The sequence below is a fragment of the Salmo salar genome, chromosome ssa09 (genome assembly GCF_905237065.1).
Source record: "Salmo salar chromosome ssa09, Ssal_v3.1, whole genome shotgun sequence".
Lineage (NCBI taxonomy): Eukaryota > Metazoa > Chordata > Actinopteri > Salmoniformes > Salmonidae > Salmo > Salmo salar.
The window spans coordinates 31,754,780-31,775,578 of NC_059450.1; the positions used below are offsets into that span (position 1 = coordinate 31,754,780).

Consider the following 20,799-nt stretch of genomic DNA (forward strand, 5'->3'; position numbering starts at 1 on the left):
CGTGACAGAAGATCAATTGATTGATTTCCTTATATGAACTGTAATATATTTTTGTTCAGTATAAGTAGGAATCATCTAATGGAACAAGTCATTCATGGATTGTTGAAACTTTGTCTTTGGGAAACTTTCCTTCATGAGCTTGCCACCATTTCAGTCAGACACCACATGATGTAATACTTTTATACATGTTAGGCTATTCTGTATACCTTCATCCCCTCTATGCACTACCTTTCCAACCCTTTTCCAACTGTCTCTTCAGCCTGACAGATGACAAATTGTTTTCTTCTTCCCAACACTCTTCAAGCAGGGACTTTGCTGCTCATCGTGGACCCTGAAGAGACCTCTTCAGACTAGAGAACACCTGAGTGGCCTGTATCCAATGTACCCTGATAATATCCTCTCTTAGAAAGTTACGTAATGGTGTCAGAGTGGCTGGAACCTAATTACATTTGTTGAAATAGGCCCACGGTTGTGTCCAAAATTGTACCCTATTCCCTACAAAGTGCACTACTTCTGACCAGAGCTCTGGTCAAAAGTAGTGCACTATATGGGGAATAGGGTGCCACTTGAGACGCAGTCCAGAGCTCCTTCTATACAGTACCTACCTTCACACTTGAGACCCTGTCTCACCAGGCCCCACAGCATCTCTCCACAGTGGTCACAGAAGGCAGGGGACCGGTAGGAGTGGACAAACAAGCCATGGGGACGGATCTGGAAGTCCTCCACTGTGGCAGAGGCTAGAACAGGACAACGACAACAACAACAATAGTCAATGGTTCAATTCCAACATTTTCCTAACACTCCTAGATTTAAACAGTACTCAAGAACTGAGTTGTATTCTGTGAATAGTGATATAGTAGTCGTGTAGTGGGACCGTGTTTTCAATGGATGTACAATTAAAAATGAATGGCCATTCCCTGGTACATGTTGAGGTAACCAAGGATTTTTGCTGCATATGAAGTTGTGATTTTCTGATTGGCTGGTGCAGTTAGGCTGCATTGGGCCAATGGGATAGAGTGGAGAGCACAGCAGGAGAGTAGATTGCCTCATCAAACACACATATCTCCCCACCAACATGCTTGTCTCAGCACGCTCAAGTAGAATACATTCTGATTAGCCATTCTGCTGGATAAACTGCTTCAATTTATTCAAATTATTGTTTTGCCTTTTGTTTAAAGGCCAATATATGTTTGGAAGTTTAACAACATGTAAACTGTCATTACATGCTTCAGAAAATAATTGTGTGTATGTGAATGTGGAGTCTAGGTAGACTTAATCTAAATATGTTTATTTGCATTTTCAAATGTGTTCCTATGTCAAATGAGTAGTTCTAGTGGCTTGCTTAGTACAGCATACTACAAGAAAACAAACTTTACTGCGGTGGTAAAGACAGCTCACATGATACACAGTGTATCTACATTCCAGTATGGTACAGTATTGATCATTTGACTCTTCCACAATGGCAAAAAGTGTTACAGTGTGTCGCAATTCAGTGTACAAACAGGGCAGAAAGCATTTTCATAGGACAGAGTTCAAGTTGAGTTCTTCCTCTCTTCCATATTTATGTTTACAGTATGGTGTACACACCCCTGCTTGCATCCAGTAGCATCCTGCGCCAACGTAACAAATGTACTCTGTTCACACCCTCATGCTGATGACAGAAAAAGTGTTTTTAGCATCCTATCCACCTTCACACTAATTAAGTTGCTCTAGAAGTTGAAAAGATCAAATGAGGAAACACAAATTGTGAGATTTTTGACAGTGTCAAGACTTCCGCCGAAGTCGTTCCCTCTCCTTGTTCGGGCGGTGTTCGGCGGTCGACGTCACCGACCTTCTAGCCATCACTGATCCATTTTTCATTTTCCATTGGTTTTGTCTTGTCTTCCTTCACACCTGGTTCCAATCCCATCAATTACATGTTGTGTATTTAACCATCTGTTTCCCCTCATGTCCTTGTCGGAGATTGTTTATTGTAAGTGTATGTGTGCGTCGGGTTATGTCACCCATTGATTTTTATTATTATGGTTTCCGGTGGGGTTTTTTTGTAATAAACTGCGCTGTTGGAAACACAGTTATTGCTCTCCTGCGTCTGACTTCTCTGCCGCCAGTTAAACACCCCTTACAGAATCTCCGACCGTACTATGGAGTCAGCAGGAAATGGTGCCCCGGTCATAGGAGTGGAGGAGCGCGTCCAGGAGCATGCAGCAATACTACACCATCTTGGCACCACCATGGACCACGTTGTCCAGACAATGGACCGCTGGGAGAGACAGGGAGTTCTTCCAGCGCCTCCACCAGCACTGCCGGGATCTCCCCTGAGCGCCCCTTTCCCGCCTGAACCCAGTGGGATTCATCTCTCCTTGCCCCAGGAGTACGGCGGGAGGGCTGCGAACTGCCAGGGGTTCCTGTTACAATTAGACCTCTACCTGGCCACCGCCCACCCAGCTCCATCGGGTCGTGACAGGGTGTCCGCCCTCGTCTCGTGCCTCAACGGGAAAGCCCTGGAGTGGGCCAACACAGTGTGGAGAGAGGGAGATGCGGCATTGGACCAGTTTGAGGAGTTCACCCGCCGTTTCCGGGCAGTCTTCGACCACCCACCCGAGGGCAGAGTGGTGGGTGAACTCCTCTACCATCTGAGGCAGGAGACGAGGAGCATCCAGGAGTTCGCCCTGGAGTTTAGGACCCTGGCTGCCGGCGCGGGAAGGAACAACAGGGCCCTGATCGACCATTACTGCTGCAGTCTGCGCGAGGATGTCGGTCGGGAGCTGGCCTGCAGAGACACCACCCTCATGTTCAACCAGCTGGTGGACCTGTCCATCCAGCTGGACAACCTGCTGGCTACTTGCGGACGTCCAGATCGGGGTCTGTTGGTTCCATCCTCCCGCACCCCCTCTCCGATACCCATGGAGCTGGGAGGGGCGGTGCACAGGGAGACCGGAGGGGGTTTCCGCTCGTGCACCATCTGTGGCCGCAGAGGTCACACTGCCGGTCGGTGCCGGGTTGGTTCCTCTGGGGATCGAGGCAGCAGGCAGGGCGCTCTGGCGTCACCCCAGGTGAGCCGGCACCATTCTCACCCAAAGCCCTCTGTTGCACATATGTTTGTGTCTGTCACTTTTCCTGAGTTTTCCCCACATTCCCAGCATAAGGCGCTCGTAGATTCAGGCGCGGCTGGGAATTTCATTGATAGAGCGTTAGCTCATAGTTTAGGGACCCCCATTGTGCCCGTGGATGTGCCCTTCCCCGTTCACGCCTTAGATAGTCGACCATTAGGGTCAGGGTTGATTAGGGAGATCACCATGCCTTCCGCCGAAGTCGGTCCCTCTCCTTGTTCGGGCGGTGTTCGGCTGTCGATGTCACCGACCTTCTAGCCATCACTGATCCATTTTTCATTTTCCATTGGTTTTGTCTTGTCTTCCTTCACACCTGGTTCCAATCCCATCAATTACATGTTGTGTATTTAACCATCTGTTTCCCCTCATGTCCTTGTCGGAGATTGTTTATTGTAAGTGTATGTGTGCGTCGGGTTATGTCACCCATTGATTTTTATTATTATGGTTTCCGGTGGGGTTTTTTTGTAATAAACTGCGCTGTTGGAAACACAGTTATTTCTCTCCTGCGTCTGACTTCTCTGCCGCCAGTTAAACACCCTTACAGACAGAAAGACTGACTGGTGAAAACAACTTTCTGGGATGCACTGTAACATACCGTAATGTTAATTTACCAACCATAAGCATTTTTATTTGTCCTTGTACGTAGTAGATTTAACCAAAGTGATCATCTGTGAAGGGAATTAATTATATTATTGATGAGTTCAATGGAGCTCAAGTGTACTGGCTCTGTCAAGTTGGGAAGCGTTTATAGCAGCTGCTCTATTTTAGCATGATCATACTCACACTGTCTTCCCTCATATACCTTCTAAGACTTATCAAGATTAAGGAACATAAGAAGGTTATAACTTGTTTTGATCTTTTATCTCAAATGTGAGTGCGAGCATTAACTGAATAAAGACAGTAGTACAAAAATAAATACCTGTGCAGTAAGACATACCAATGGGAACCTTTACAACACGTGACCCTAACATAACACAATAGCTAGACATTAGAATCAATGCAGTTCTCTGTTGTGATTCACTTTGCGCTGCCTGGCTGATGCTGAAACAGACACAGAAACACATGTCAACACACCAGTCAACAGAGGACACATTTTGTTCAGATCAGCCACCTTGGTGGAAATGATCACAATTAATAACCACAGACTGTCTCGTCTTCACTTCTTCTTTCTGACAGTTGTAAGGTTTTCCCTGTGTTTCTTTTACCGCGTGTGCTCACTGATCTCTCAGCTGTTGAGTGTGTCATTAAAAAGTGTCATAACAGATGTCGGGGAGCATGTCTATGAGAATCTGTGCATCTGGGCGTGTAAATCACCTGAGCCGTCTCCTTCCCAGTGAGGGGTGTAGCCACGGTAACAGAGGTGTCATTCTACCCCATGTCTCTCCTGTCGCTGTACCACAGACACAACTAAATGACCTGCCATACTGTAACACACAGAGGGGGAAGAGAAAGCCTGCCAAGTGTTTAGAAAAACACTTTACCAGTGTCAAGATTGATACTTGGATCACTTCCTACTCCTGAGCTAAGATAAGCCCACACCTGATTTCTCACCGGGTGAGGCATTTAAACTTTCCACAACAAGGGGAGCAGGTGGAGAGGGGCAGAACACTGCCAAAAACAAAGCAAACCCACTGATCACACACTGGTTGAATCAATGTTGTTTCCACGTCATTTCAATTAAATTGAACCAACGTGGAATATACGTCTGTGCCCAGTGGAGAGGGACGTCACTGGACACACATAGATGATTAACAATTTGTGTGACAACTTACTGTTTGTTATTTCCATAAACGCTTTATTATTTCAAAAGAGAGGGGCATCTGAGATAGAGCTTATTGTCTTTGGTAAATTTGCATATTGGGATAGCTCCAAATGTCTAGACCTTGACTTGTTCTGATTGGCAGCTAACCTTCTAGGGTTTTGATTATTATTTATTTAACTAGGCAAGTCAGTTAAGAACAAATTCTTACTTACAATGACGACCTACCCTGGCCAAACCCTACCCTGGCTATTAGCCAAGCGCACTGAATACACACAAGCTTATGTCATGTAAATTCATTTCATTGTAACATTATGTCCTCACTATTATCATTCTGTCTACTGATTAGTCCATTACGCTGGGTAACATTGTATCGCTCTCCTTCTTTTCAAGCTGCTATTATGGAGATGCTTTGTACTCTGTTCACAATCTGTATGAAGCTTGAACATGTTCTGCATTTTGAACACAACAAAAGGAACCTACCAATTTCTGCTGTTATTCAACCTCAAGGGTTCAAAGGAGAGTTCACCTCTCTTCCCTATGTCAAATGGTCTATTCCAGAGGCTACATAACTGACAGAAAAGAGAGCTGAATAGAACCAGTGAATGCAATAGGCCTATGTTCAATTGCAAATCAAATCAGATAAAATCCAATTTTATTGGTCACATACACATGGTTAGATGTTAATGTGAGTGTAGTGAAATGCTTGTGCTTCTAGTTCCAACAGTGCAGTAATATCTAACAAGTAATCTAACAATTCCCCAACAACTACCTACTACACACAAATCTAAAGGGGTGAATGAGAATATGTACATATAAATATATGGATGAGCGATGGCCAAGTGGCATAGGCAAGTTGAGGTAGATGGCATAAAATAGAGTATATACATGTGATATGAGTAATGTAAGATATGTAAACATTATTATAGTGGCATTGTTTAAAGTGACTAGTGATCAATGTATTAAAGTGTCCAGTGATTGGGTCTCAATGCAGGCAGCAGCCTCTCTGAGTTAGTGATTGCTGTTTAGCAGTCTGATGGCCTTGAGATAGAAGCTGTTTCTCAATCTCTCGGTCCCAGCTTTGATGCATCTGTACTGACCTCGCCTTCTGGATGATAGCGGTGTGAATAGGCACTGCCTCGGGTTGTTGTTGTCCTTGATGATCTTTTTGGCCTTCCTGTGACATCGGGTGCTGTAGGTGTCATGGAGGGCAGGTAGTTTGCCCCCGGTGATGCGTTGTGCAGACCTCACTACCCTCTGGAGAGCCTTACGGTTGAGGGCGGTGCAGTTGCCGTACCAGGCTGTGATACAGCCCGACGGGATGCTCTCGATTGTGCATCTGTAAAAGTTTGTCAGGGTTTTGGGTGACAAGCTAAATTTATTCAGCCTCCTGAGGTTGAAGAGGCGCTGTTGCGCCTTCTTCACCACACTGTCTGTGTGGGTGGACCATTTCAGTTTGTCTGTGATGTGTACGCCCAGGAACTTAAAACTTTCCACCTTCTCCACTGCTGTCCCATCGATGTGGATAGGGGGGTGCTCCCTCTGCAGTTTCCTGAAGTACACAATCATCTCCTTTGTTTTGTTGACGTTGAGTGAGAGGTTGTTTTCCTGACATCACACTCCGAGTGCCCTCACCTCCTCCCTGTAGGCTGTCTCGTCGTTGTTGGAGATCAAGACCACTACTGTTGTGTTGTCTGCAAACTTGATGATTGAGTTGAAGGCATGCATGGCCGTGCAGTCGTGGGTGAACAGGAAGTACAGGAGAGGGCTGAGCAGACACCCTTGTGGGGCCCCAGTGTTGAGGGTCAGCAAAGTGGAGATGTTGTTTCCTACCTTCACCACCTGGGTGCGGCCCGTCAGAAAGTCTAGGACCCAGTTGCACAGGGAGGGGTTGAGACCCAGGCCCTCCAGCTTGATGATGAGCTTGGAGGGTACTATGGTGCTGAGCTGTAGTCAATGAACAGCATTCTTACATATGTATTCTTTTTGTCCAGATGGGATAGGGCAGTGTGCAGTGTGATGGCGATAGTGTCATCTGTGGACCTGTTGGGGTGGTATGAAAACTGAAGTTGGTCTAGAGTGGCCGGTAAGGTGGCGGTGATATGATCTGCATTAATGATATGCGTTAATATACTGTGGACAAAGGTTAAATGAATGTAACCTATATGCAAAAACAACACAGGTGAACAGAACTCACCCTCAAACAGGAGCATGCTGCATACTCAAATCCAGAGGAACACTGTCTGCATGTTGAGAAGTTCCACTTTAAATGATGAAGATAAGGTTGTGCCATGCGTGACCTTCTAAGGAGGGATCATTTTCATTAGGGAAACCGTGCATCAGAAAACCAAAACAAATGTTTCCTATTGGTCAAGTTTGGGTAGTTCCTCCCTCTTTCAGTTTATTTTCTTCCGTTTTGGGCTAACGGACACAGCCCTATTCTAGTGTGTACTGTAGTCTTATCTGACAGGACCACCTCAACCAGGTAGTGTGTATTGTGTAGTGAGCACTGGTCTTACCTGACAGGACCACCTCAACCAGGTCTCCCTCTGTGATGTCTGTAGCACATTTCACCAGCTGGAGGATGTTCTCTGAGACCGGGTCGTGGCGGAACAGCAGGATCTTGTCATACATCCCATAGAAGCCACACTCAGGTAACTGTGTGGGAGAGACAAAAAGAGTAGCTGGCATTGGTTAACATTTGATAGGTTTCTTGTTTGGTTGACTAGAGTTCTGTTCAAACCCGATTTGTTGTTATATTGCTTGTTGACTTAGTGGAGAGAAATGTACAATCATTTCCTTTCAAACTATTATAAAACATTATGTTAAATTGTCAAATTAAAGAGGCCCTTTTCTGCTTTGTTTGTATGCAACCCAAGAAGACACCAGGCTCAATAGAGGTCCTTCTGGAGGCATCTCACACAGCAGACTAGGACAGAGTGTACGGTTTTCTCCACATAGCTCACCCTAATATACATGCTACTGTACATACCATTTTCTTTTCAAGTTATATACTGTCTATACACAACATGTATTTGTATTTATATTCTGGATTCTGACACTGCTCACTCTAATATATCTACATGGAGTGTTAATTGGACTTGTTCTGACATTTCTTGATTCATTGTTTTATTTTATTTGTGTATTAGTATTGTATTTGCTAGACATTCGACTGAACTGTTAGAACTAGTAACATAAGCATTTCACTGCACCTGCTACAACACCTGCAAATCTGTGTACGTGACCAATAAACTTTGATTTGATTTTGATTAGATTAACCTTATAACATTTAGAGGACCAGTGATGTTGTCTCTAAATTCAATTTAGAAAGCCCATAGTTCAAATTTTCACAATTGATGATACTGTACTGTCTGATACCAAACTGACAATTGATGTAATAAATATACAAGCACATTACTGAGTAGCTCCAATGGTCCTTCAGGGATATTTACAAAGCTGTTCATCACAGCCTCCATTCAGTAGTAATGCAAGTCACAGCTAAGTAATATGCCTCTTCAAATTGGTTTTACTCTGCTGATTATGGAGCCCCATAATGATGCAGACTGTTATAAGCATGTTACGAGCCCTTATGATGTCTTATTATGCAGCTTATAATATGTTATATACAGTCTTTACCAAGTGGCAGAAGCCTATAGCCAACAAACAGACATGGCAATTGTCCTCCTTTGGTAAATGTAGGGTAGGTGTTCAACCAAACAGTCTGTTGCCAAGGAGCCCACATTAATTAACCGAGGCCTTCCTATATTTTAATGGAGTTAGAAAATTACCTGTGCTTAATACAAATAAATACCCAGGATACTAGAAAACAGCCCACAGCAAGGACACTAAACAAACCTGGGGTGTATTCAATTAGGTGAAACGTTCAGAATATTGCAGAGAGAAATGCATTTGATAGAGCTGCACATGCTGTAACGTTGCACCCAGCTGAACCGACCCTTGGTATTTAGAAACATAGTAAAAGGAGACTGGTCTGTTTCACCATGTTCTGTAGTAGAACACTGGATTTCTCAAGGTCAGTTTTCACTAATCTATCCAAAGTCAAACTACTTGCACTGCGTTTAAACACTATTTCTGTGGTTAGTTACAAAACAGTTTTAGGAATAACAGCCTGCCAATCAATCCAATGTCAAAGAAAAGAGCAACATATTGACTGACCTGTGTAGTTTGGTGAGGGAACCACTGCTGTGCATAACCCGCTATTGATCTACTCTGATGAGCTAGGTTACAGCATGTAGCCAATTCCACTATTTCACCATCTAGCCAAGCTCACATCACACACACACACACACACACACACACACACACACACACACACACACACACACACACACACACACACACACACACACACACACACACACACACACACACACAGTCATTTAATCAACTGTTACCCTTAGACTAATCCAATTACAACTTGTTAGTAACACCGACAATGGACTGTTGCAATATTATTATTGTAATAACTCTGAGAGATAATTAGACGTTTTGCAAAGGGAGCAACTGAGAATAACGATGCAACAGAAACAGCTAGAGGGAAGGAGACCAAGTAGATTTATTTTTAAATCAATGTGAACGAACAATGATAATATATTGCAAATATTGTCTAAGACAAAAAGAAAGAAGACTTCAAGTGGCATGGAAATGAACATATCTCTATCATGAAAAAAAAGTTAAGCATCTCACAATTGTACTATGAGTCTAATATGTTAGCTAATCCTATTGTGAATGATGTATCTTAGTAGCAATATCACAAATTTTAGGGTGTTTTCACACTTGGTCACATTCAGCCAATTTTTGTAAACCCAAATTTGTTGTGCAGTGTGAACACTCCAAAAGGAACTCAGACCACTTAAAAGAGCCCCCGAAGCGAACCGAACTGAGACCATCTCAAGAGGTGGTCTGAGTTCGGTTCGCTTTAATTCCAAGGTCCGGCTCACTTTTTTAAGGGAATATGTACACAAAGTTCTCCAGGTTGGCTTGACATTATGCAACACCGTTTCCCCTGCCATAACACCTCACATTGGTTCTGCAAAAGTGAGAAGATGATCAGTCAGATTCGCGGAAAAAACGTATGTGTAGCGTTTTGTACTGACAAGATGTTTCTGATTATTTGTTTGCAATATGTGATCTATAGGCTAAGAGTACTTCATATGCTGTTTATTTGATTGTGGGGTTTGAATAGTGTGAGAAGACAACAATATTTGGTGATCAACACAAAATAGGGTACAAATTAACGCTAGCTCTTAAAGGGGCAGTAGCCTACATTGGGTGTAAAATGTTCAATTACAGCATTGTTTAATCTGCAATTATTACTTATTTTTCTGTTACCAAGCATATGTGCATGTTAATATTATCTTCTGATTATAATTCGTATGTATTGTCTTTGAACTAAATGCAATCTATTTGTCATAAGCGTCGTAAGGATTGGACCAAAACGCAGCGGGTAAAGTGCTCATCTTCTTTCTTTATTAAAGAAAACACTTAAACAAAATAAACTGACGACGAAAACAGTCCAGTAAGGTGCACAGACTATACTGGAAACAACCACCCACAAAACACAAGTGAAAACAAAGCCAACTAAATATGGCCTCCAATTGGAGACAACGACAACCAGCTGCCTCTAATTGGAGGTCATTGCCAAAAACCCAACATAGAAATAGAAAACTAGATATACACATAGAAATAGAAAATATATAACATAAACCAAAAAACACCGAAACACACAAAACAAACACCCCCTGCCACGCCCTGACCAAACTACAATGACAAATAACCCCTTTTACTGGTCAGGACGTGACAGTACCCCCCCCCCCCAAAGGTGCAGACCCCGAATGCACCTCAAAAACAAAACCCCCCACAAAACAACCCCAAACTTAAAGGGAGGGAAGGGAGGTTGGCCACCGTCAACAACGGTCCCTGTGCTACACCCCCCCCCAATCCTCCCACTACGGAGGTGGCTCTGGCTCTGGGCGTAGCTCCCGTTCTGTAGACTCTAGGCTGGGGAGCGTCGCTGGAGCCTCCTGGCTGAGGAGCGTCACTGGAGACTCCGGGCTGAGGAGCGTCGCTGGAGACTCCGGGCTGAGGAGCGTCGCTGGAGACTCCGGGCTGAGGAGCGTCGCTGGCGACTCCGGGCTGAGGAGCGTCGCTGGAGACTCCGGGCTGAGGAGCGTCGCTGGAGGCTCCGGGCTGAGGAGCGTCGCTGGAGGCTCCGGGCTGAGGAGCGTCGCTGGAGGCTCCGGGCTGAGGAGCGTCGCTGGAGGCTCAGGGCTGAGGAGCGTCGCTGGAGGCTCAGGGCTGAGGAGCGTCGCTGGAGGCTCAGGGCTGAGGAGCGTCGCTGGAGACCGAGTGCTCACAGCAGGCACTGGCTGTACCGGGTTATGGAGGCGCACTGGAGGGTAAGTGCGGGGAGCAAGAACAGGACGCACTGGACTGGGCAGGTGCACTGGAAGCCTGGTGTGTGGGGCTGGCTTTGGAGGCACCAGACTAGTAACACGCACCTCAGGGCTAGTGCGGGGAGCAGGAACAGGACGGACTGGACTGGGCAGGCGCACTAGAGGCCTGATGTGTGGGACTGGCTTTGGAGGCGCCAGACTAGTAACACGCACCTCAGGGCTAGTGCGGGGAGCAGGAACAGGACGTACTGGACTGGGCAGGCGCACTAGAGGCCTGATGCGTGGGGCTGGCTTTGAAGGCGCCAGACTAGTGACGAGCACCTCAGGGCTAGTGCGGGGAGCAGGAACAGGACGTACTGGACTGGGCAGGCGCACTAGAGGCCTGATGCGTGGGGCTGGCTTTGGAGGCACCAGCCTAGTAACACGCCCATCAGGGCTAGTGCGAGGAGCAGGAACAGGGTAAACTGGACCGAGGAGATGCACTGGTGGCCAGATGCGCTGCGCCGGCGCACTTCTCCCTGGCTGCCGGCCAACTCTCGCCCGGCCACGCTGCGGAGCCCTTATTGACCGCACCGGACTGTGCATGCGTTTGGGCGACACAGTGCGTATCTCCGCATAACAAGGTGCTTGCTTGATCCGTTGCTCCCCATAATAAGCATGGGGAGTTGGCTCAGGTCTCTATCCTGACTCTGCCCAACTCCCCGTGTGCCCCCCCCAATTTTTTTGGGGGGGATGCCTCTCGGCCTCATGTAGCTCCCTAAGTTTCCTCTCCCAGAAACGTCGTTCTGCCCTTGCTGCCTCCACTTCTTCCCATGGACGGCGATTCAATCCCTTTTGGATCTCCTCCCATGTCCAGGATCCCTTGCCGTCCAATATTTGCTCCCATGTGCATTCTTGCTGCTCCTTCTTCCGCTGCTTGGTCCTCTTTTGGTGGGTGGTTCTGTCATAGACGTCATAAGGATTGGACCAAGGCGCAGCGGGTAAAGTGCTCATCTTCTTTCTTTATTAAAGAAAACACTTAAACAAAATAAACTGACGACGAAAACAGTCCAGTAAGGTGCACAGACTATACTGGAAACAACCACCCACAAAACACAAGTGAAAACAAACCCAACTAAATATGGCCTCCAATTAGAGACAACGACATCCAGCTGCCTCTAATTGAGGCTCATTGCCAAAAACCCAACATAGAAATAGAAAACTAGATATACACATAGAAATAGAAAATATAGAACATAAACCAAAAACACCGAAACACACAAAACAAACACCCCCTGCCACGCCCTGACCAAACTACAATAACAAATAACCCCTTTTACTGGTCAGGACGTGACACTATTAGCATCCAAATTGTAAATACAGTTGAAGTCGGAAGTTTACATACACCTTCGTTTTCACAATTCCTGACATTTAATCCTGGTAAAAATTCCCTGTCTTAGGTCAGTTAGAATCACCACTTTATTTCAAGAATGTGAAATGTCAGAATAATAGTAGAGAGAATGATTTATTTCAGCTTCTTTTCTTTCATCACATTCCCAGTGGGTCAAAAGTTTACATAAACTCAATTAGTATTTGGTAGCATTGCCTTTAAATTGTTTAACTTCGGTCAAATATTTCGGGTAGCCTTCCACAAGCTCCCCACAATAAGTTGGGTGAATTTTGGCCCATTCCTCCTGACAGAGCTGGTGTAACTGAGTCAGGTTTGTAGGCCTCCTTGCTCGCATACTCTTTTTCAGTTCTGCCCACAAATTTTCTGTAGGATTAAGGTCAGGACTTTGTGATGGTCACTCCAATACCTTGACTTTGTTGTCCTTAAGCCATTTTGCCACAACTTTGGAAGTATGCTTGGAGTCATTGTACATTTGGAAGACTCATTTGTGACCAAGCTTTAACTTCCTGACTGATGTCTTGAGATGTTGCTTCAATATATCCACATAGCTTCCCTTCCTCATGATGCCATCTATTTTGTGAAGCGCACCAGTCCCTCCTGCAGCAAAGCACCCCCACAACATGTTGCTGCCACTCCTGTGGTTCACGGTTGGGATGGTGTTCTTCGGCTTGCAAGCCTCCCCCTTTTTCCTCCAAACATACCTATGGTCATTATGGCCAAACAGTTCTATTTCTATTTCATCAGACCAGAGGACATTTCTCCAAAAAGTGCGATATTTGTCCCCATGTGCAGCTGCAAACCGTAGTCTGGCTTTTTTATGGCGGTTTTGGAGCAGTGGCTTCTTCCTTGCTGAGCGGCCTTTCAGGTTATGTCGATATAGGACTCGTTTTACTGTGGATACTGATACTTTTGTTCCTGTTTCCTCCAGCATCTTCACAAGGTCCTTTGCTGTTGTTCTGGGATTGATTTGCACTTTTCGCACCAAAGTACGTTCATCTCTAGGAGACAGAACGCGTCTCCTTCCTGAGCAGTATGACGCCGCCTGGTCCCATGGTGTTTATAATTGCGTACTATTGTTTGTACAGATGAACATGGTACCTTCAGGCATTTGGAAATTGCTCCAAAGGATGAACCAGACTTGTGGAGGTGTACCATTTCTTTCTGAGATCTTGGCTGATTTCTTTTGATTTTCCCATGATGTCAAGCAAAGAGGCACTGAGTTTGAAGGTAGGCCTTGAAATACATCCACAGGTACACCTCCAATTGACTCAAATGATGTCAATTAGCCTATCAGAAGCTTCTAAAGCCATGGCATAATTTTCTGGAATTTTCGAAGCTGTTTAAAGGCACAGTCAACTTAGTGTATGTAAACTTCTGACCCACTGGATTTGTGATACAGTGAATTATAAGTGAAATAATCTGTCTGTAAACAATTGTTGGAGAATTTACTTGTGTCATGCACAAAGTAGATGTCCTAACCGACTTGCCAAAACTATAGTTTGTTAAAAAGAAATGTGTAGAGTGGTTGAAAAACGAGTTTAAATGACTCCAACCTAAGTGTATGTAAACTTCCGACTTCAACTGTAGGTATATCTAGCTGTCTGATAACACATTCTGATGGAATGTCTTTTCCTGCACTTCGTAAAAACCCAGAGTGCATTGAGTGAATGTTGGTAAAAGATCTTGATTCCTTTCACAGCAATGTGAATGCAAAGATAACTCAGACCACAAAATAGGTGAGGTGAACTAGCAAAAGAGTTGAGTCCTCAGTCAAAGGCAAGGGCAGTGTGAATTACTCTTTTTTTACCCCAGAGTTCACTTTAAAGAGGACTGAGATCGCTTCATTTAAGGAGGACTATATGTGAAAAAGCCCTAACCTGTTTGTCTGGTTGAAATTCAAACAGCTCCTGCACTCAGAAATAAAGGTTTAGATTAGTTCCTAAAGGGGCACAAACACTTGTCACTGTAGTGGTACCCTGCAAGTTACGTCCCTTGCACCTTTAGTTATAGGTACATAATTGTACCCTGGCAGTTTGCACCTTAATAGAGACAATAGTGTACATTAGGGGACAAGATAGTACAGGTAGAAAAGCTTACCTTCAGAAAAGGTACAAATTTGACTTTTTAGGGTGCCACCACTGTGATGAAGCTGTGTGTTCCTTTTAAGTGGCAAAAAAATTACCTCGAAAAAGGTTTTGGGGTGTTGCTTTAACACTGTAGGGTGTAAAGCCTTATTTGCATATTTCCCAGGGTGCCTTTCACACACATTTTTGAGTTACCAGTACCACCCATACGACTGTGTGCTAGTGATAGAGATATAGTTGTAGCATTCAATGGCTTTCAGTCCTGTAGAGTGCCTAAATTAACATTTTATCATTGAAATTAAACTCTTTATGACAATACATTACATATATCATAAGGCGATAATTTGACAGCCTAGTTTTACCGCAACACAGTGGTCTGAAACTCCTGGTTTGCAGGCCACATTAGGCAAGTCACATTATGCTGGCTTGCAAAGTGATATGTATTTCCTATTTGAATCCAGGTAAAGTTAGAATATCCATGAATGTTAACTTTTAATCACCTGCATTCTGCATTTATAATGACTGCCAAGGTAGGGAAAAATTATAAATGAGACTACGTAAACCATCTAAATGGGAACAACCATCTCAGTAATGGGTGCAATCATTCCAAATACTAACAGATTGGATTAGCTTAGAAAAATGTATGATATTTATCTTTGTGTAGCATAAGATCAATCAATCAATGTGCATGCAAAAACACATATTGAAACAAACAAACAAAAATCGACCTGCAATAGAGTATGCTGGGAAATATGATAATGATGGGCGTGGTTTTTGAGAGTGTGTGATGATTGTCCCTTTATATTCAAAATATTGGGTACAAAAATGTACCATTATAGTAGATTGTCCACACATGTACCCTAAAAGGTACCGAACAGTAGGCCTACCATGTAAGATTATATCTGTACCTTTGAAGATACATTATGTGATTGTTTTAAAAAATATATATTTAGACTTGTACTGTACCCTAACCATAACCTTATTTCTATGAGTGTGGAAAATGCAAAGCTATATCTCAATTTTCTCTACCTAGTTAATGGCAGTAGATATCTCTCCTGTCAGCCTCTAATGAGGTCTGTACAAAAATATAGAGAGAGGTAAGCGTGGTACTGAGGTCACCATGAGAGAAACCCCACTGTAACAGTAGGGTTGTCATGGCAGCGTAACCCAAGGCTCGATTCCTGATTGAAATTATATTCATTTATTTGACACAACGGATTCACATATATCTGCTGAATGTCTGAACCATCAAAAGACAAGCAGAGAGAGACTGAACCTTGTCATTTACCCCCCTATGAGGGAGAAATGCTTCTTTTAAAAGCACAGGAAATTCACAGGCAAAGGTACTAGCTATATTGCCTCTCTGGGGAGACTGATGTGGCACTTCCAAGATGGCCTTTCAACACTGTTATTTTCCTGCTTTATGTTTTTTATGGATAAGTGTGATGTACAAAGAACATCAATTTGGAGGCCGTCTTCTCCCTCAAACAATAGACGCAGTCAGTGCCGTAGCTAGCTGAAGTTCTGTTTTTAACACTGTTAGAAGCAGCTGTGGCTCAGTCCGTCGGCTGAGGGGAAAATAGCCTCTGAAAGCTATTCAGCCTGTGTGAATCACCAATGCAGCTCTAACTGCCGCTCTGCTCTCACACCTACGCCATAGACTAGTCTTATTGAGTTGCCCTTCCTTCCGAGAACATCAACCTATGCTTTTCTTTCACCTTACACCTTGGTAGCAAACTCCACTGTGCAAAGGTTTAAATCTTGTTGAGGTTTTCAAACAAGATATTTGTGCCTACGGTCAAAAAACATCATTCTTTCAAAAGGTGGATTGAGAGAAGAATAGTCTGGTCCTCTGTTGTTAGTGGGGATGTGTTTTTTTGTTTTCATGAATACATCAACTAAATATAGTGGTGAATGCATGATGAATTCAAAAAAGCTGTGAAAAAATGCAATATAGTACACAAACTGTGAAGCTCAACAATGTCATTGATTCATGACTGAGTGAACCTGTGCTATAAGTGTCTCAAGCCCTGTTTATACCTGGTTCTAACATGCATCCTTTGTCTTGATCTTGTCCTCATTCTGATTGTGCCCACATTTTCAGACAGGTGTAGATGATTAAAAGATGCATTCTGATCTGATTGTGATCAGATATTCATGACCAGCTCTGGAGGTAGCCAGGCGTGCATTGTGTCTGGATATCTTACAAGTGTAGACAGATATGGACAGTGAAACCATTTAATCATTATGTCTTAAAATAAATAAATACATATTCTTTTTTGAAAGAATAGGCCCAGGAAATCTGGTCACAATGTGGGCACGGTGGACAGATATGAGACACATTTTAATACATTGTGTAGACATATTTCTGAAAATGTGTGCACAATCAAAATCCGGATACGATCAGGACAAAGGACGCATGTTAACGGCAGGTATAAACAAGGCTTAGGTCGAGTTCCAAGTCCAAGTATAATCATGGCGAAATGATCTGATTTAAAAATTGAATATGCACATCAGCTGCAATTGAACAAAACGTGTCTAAGTGGTGGGAGAGCAGTCTGTTGCAGCAGTACTGTATACATCTCAGTGCATAGAAGTGTCTAAATGCACCGTGGTCATAACGTTTCTAAACTAACGCCCAAGAATAGCAAAACCAAATGCTATACTGCTCTGACAAAGGAAGTACACAATGACTACACAACCTATTTCAAATCAAAACAAATCCAATTTTCACAGTTTTGTGGAAATGAGTGAACAAGCAGAATTGAGTGTGAAAAAAAGACTAAGAATAACGAAATGAGTGCCTTTGATATTTTAAGTAGAAGTTGTGCACCAACATTACATTTTCAACGAAGTGCTCTTTAATAAAAAAGTGCCCTTTTGCATCTATCCAGTATATGTGACCATAAATAATAATAATGAAATATAGACCACATGGAGAATCAATCACATTCACAATTCAATAAGAATTTTTATATGAATAAAGTGCAAAAAAATCTACATTTTCACATGTCCCTCTGTGCACCATCTGTGGACTTCCAAGAAGAGTTTAACCTACTTAACCCCAAAATGTCTCCAAGTTTTCACCATCATTGTAAAGCCCTAGTTATTATGTTGCTTTGAAAAAGTTATTTCTGAAGATTATTATTTATTTAATGTGATTAGTGATTCATTTGAAGGAAAACATTTTTACTGTCCCTCATTTTAAGGTTAACCCTTTCACGTGATCTGAACTCTCGTTTTAATATTGTGAAACTATTCCTTTTTTTTCAAAAGAAACATTGATCATCTGATGGTCAAATCATAGCGTAAAAGCAGGTAAGCTGGTTCTACTCTTTTTGGGCATTTCATGGTGTTTTGTGGTGGAAGACTGAGTTGGTCGAGCATAACACGTCAACCCTGCTACCCATAGATAGACAGGCTAGAAATGTTTTAACAATACATTTTTTGCCCCTCCTGGTTGCACACAACAAGCTTCCATTCCCCTGTCACAAGGGGATGGCTGATTTAAGATAAAAATGGTAAACCCTGTTACGGTCAACCCTGTAACTTTTTTGGGCACTTTATAGGTATACTATAATACTATATAGTATTTTTTTTATTTAACCTCTTGATATGGAAAAACTTGTTTTTTATGAAGTTGATCATGTGCTCTTTACGACAGAATGTTAAAATGAGGTAAAAGCAAATGTTTTTTCCCCCTCAAAGTTACAGTACACTTCTCAAAAGGCACCAAATTGGTGGAACGACCCACATAACATCCTCATTGCTTTGACATCAATTGCCTCTTCTTTTTGTTAATGTATTTTTGTTTCATGTTATGGATCAGTTTCCAGTGCCTGTACCCCACGACTGTACTGTGGGCGTATATCGCTATCTCGTTTTAATAATGGAGTTACTGTAAATATAAGCCTTGCATCACATAGAATGGACACCATTTCAATCAAATAGCAACTTACAAATCCTGACAATCTTATAGGATCACCTTCCTGTCATGAGAAATGGCATGTACTCTCAAAATACAGTGCATTACGTAAAAAGTTATACACCTTTCCTTGTGTTTACTAACTGACACCTTTACCCCAGAAATAGTGTGGTCTTTGGTCCAGAGTCCTGACTGAGTTGTGTAAATGGAAAGGAACTCCCTATCAAGAGACAGAGGTGTGGATGTGGCTTGGGTGATACTAAATAGCACACACAGTATAGCACATACAGCTAGAGACGCCTCAAGATTGTCTGACTTGTCCAAGCTCTTGTCACCACCGAAGGTGAGATATTGTCAAACTCGACTGTACAAAGCATTACATTTCAAAAGGATTCCAAAAGGGTTCTGTGCAGAGGGATAGGGTTATGCCGTTTTCATCTGAAGAACCCTTTTTAGAAGACGAGGGCTATTTGTAAGTCAAAGGGTTCTACCTTAAACAACCTAAGAACCGTTTTGGAAGAAAGGGTTCGTTGATTATTATTTTTAACCCTTCTGAATTTGAATAAGCTTTTTTACTGGAATGTTTTTTTCTTTCTTTTAAATAGTGCCAGAGCATTAGTGTTTACCTCAGTGTTTAAACTTTAACATCAGGAGTTTGAGTAATATGATACATTTTTAAATAGTGCCAGAGCATTAGTGTTTACCTCAGTGTTTAAACTTTAACATCAGGAGTTTGAGTAATATGATACATTTTTAAATAGTGCCAGAGCATTAGTGTTTACCTCAGTGTTTAAACTTTAACATCAGGAGTTTGAGTAATATGATACATTTTTAAATAGTGCCAGAGCATTAGTGTTTACCTCAGTGTTTAAACTTTAACATCAGGAGTTTGAGTAATATGATACATTTTTAAATAGTGCCAGAGCATTAGTGTTTACCTCAGTGTTTAAACTTTAACATCAGGAGTTTGAGTAATATGATACATTTTTAAATAGTGCCAGAGCATTAGTGTTTACCTCAGTGTTTAAACTTTAACATCAGGAGTTTGAGTAATATGATACATTTTTAAATAGTGCCAGAGCATTAGTGTTTACCTCAGTGTTTAAACTTTAACATCAGGAGTTTGAGTAATATGATACATTTTTAAATAGTGCCAGAGCATTAGTGTTTACCTCAGTGTTTAAACTTTAACATCAGGAGTTTGAGTAATATGATACATTTTTAAATAGTGCCAGAGCATTAGTGTTTACCTCAGTGTTTAAACTTTAACATCAGGAGTTTGAGTAATATGATACATTTTTAAATAGTGCCAGAGCATTAGTGTTTACCTCAGTGTTTAAACTTTAACATCAGGAGTTTGAGTAATATGATACATTTTTAAATAGTGCCAGAGCATTAGTGTTTACCTCAGTGTTTAAACTTTAACATCAGGAGTTTGAGTAATATGATACATTTTTAAATAGTGCCAGAGCATTAGTGTTTACCTCAGTGTTTAAACTTTAACATCAGGAGTTTGAGTAATATGATACATTTAAAAATAGGTGTGAGAATGTTTTCAACTGTACCTACATGGGAATATTTGTACATGTATATATTATTCCCTTCATCATTTTACATATACAGTACTGATGTACAGTAGTTGATATCTTTGCCATGATTTCTGTCTTTCAATGTAGCACTTTGATGATTTTATTGAGCAGAAAGTAGGAGAATATTGGGACCCGTTACTGAGATGGTTGTTCCAGTTTAGATGACTTGGTTAATCAATCTGCTCTACCCTGGCAGTCATTCTGAATGCAGGTTGATGTTGATTAAAAGTTCCAATTGTTGGATACCCTCACTCTGGCTGGATTCCAATAGGAATTACACATCACTTTGCAAGTGAGCATAAAGTGACTTGCAGGGCTGATGTGGCCTGTAAACCAGGAATTTATAACTAGGTGTTATAACTAGGTCCTCAAAGAAAGTTTTTATGATACAGTATACAATATGTCATGTATTGTCATTTTTTATTTTATAGGCAAATAAGGTTGGTGAAACCGTTCATATAGGGTTCTTAGAAGAACCCTTCAAAGATAAAAGGGTTCTTAGTAGAACTGTTCATCGATGGTTCTA

General features: G+C 42.5%; 1 protein-coding gene across 1 annotated transcript in view; it reads right to left on the reverse strand.

Annotated features, from left to right (window-relative positions):
* LOC106611200 (serine/threonine-protein kinase D1) overlaps positions 1 to 20,799 on the reverse strand; it is a 51,653-nt gene that overhangs the window by 19,860 nt on the left and 10,994 nt on the right. The window contains exons 2-3 of the mRNA XM_014211165.2: positions 7,389 to 7,527; positions 606 to 737 (exon numbers count right to left, since the gene is read on the reverse strand). Of these exons, the coding sequence (XP_014066640.1) occupies positions 606 to 737; positions 7,389 to 7,527 (271 nt within the window). The remainder of the gene's footprint in view (positions 1 to 605; positions 738 to 7,388; positions 7,528 to 20,799) is intronic.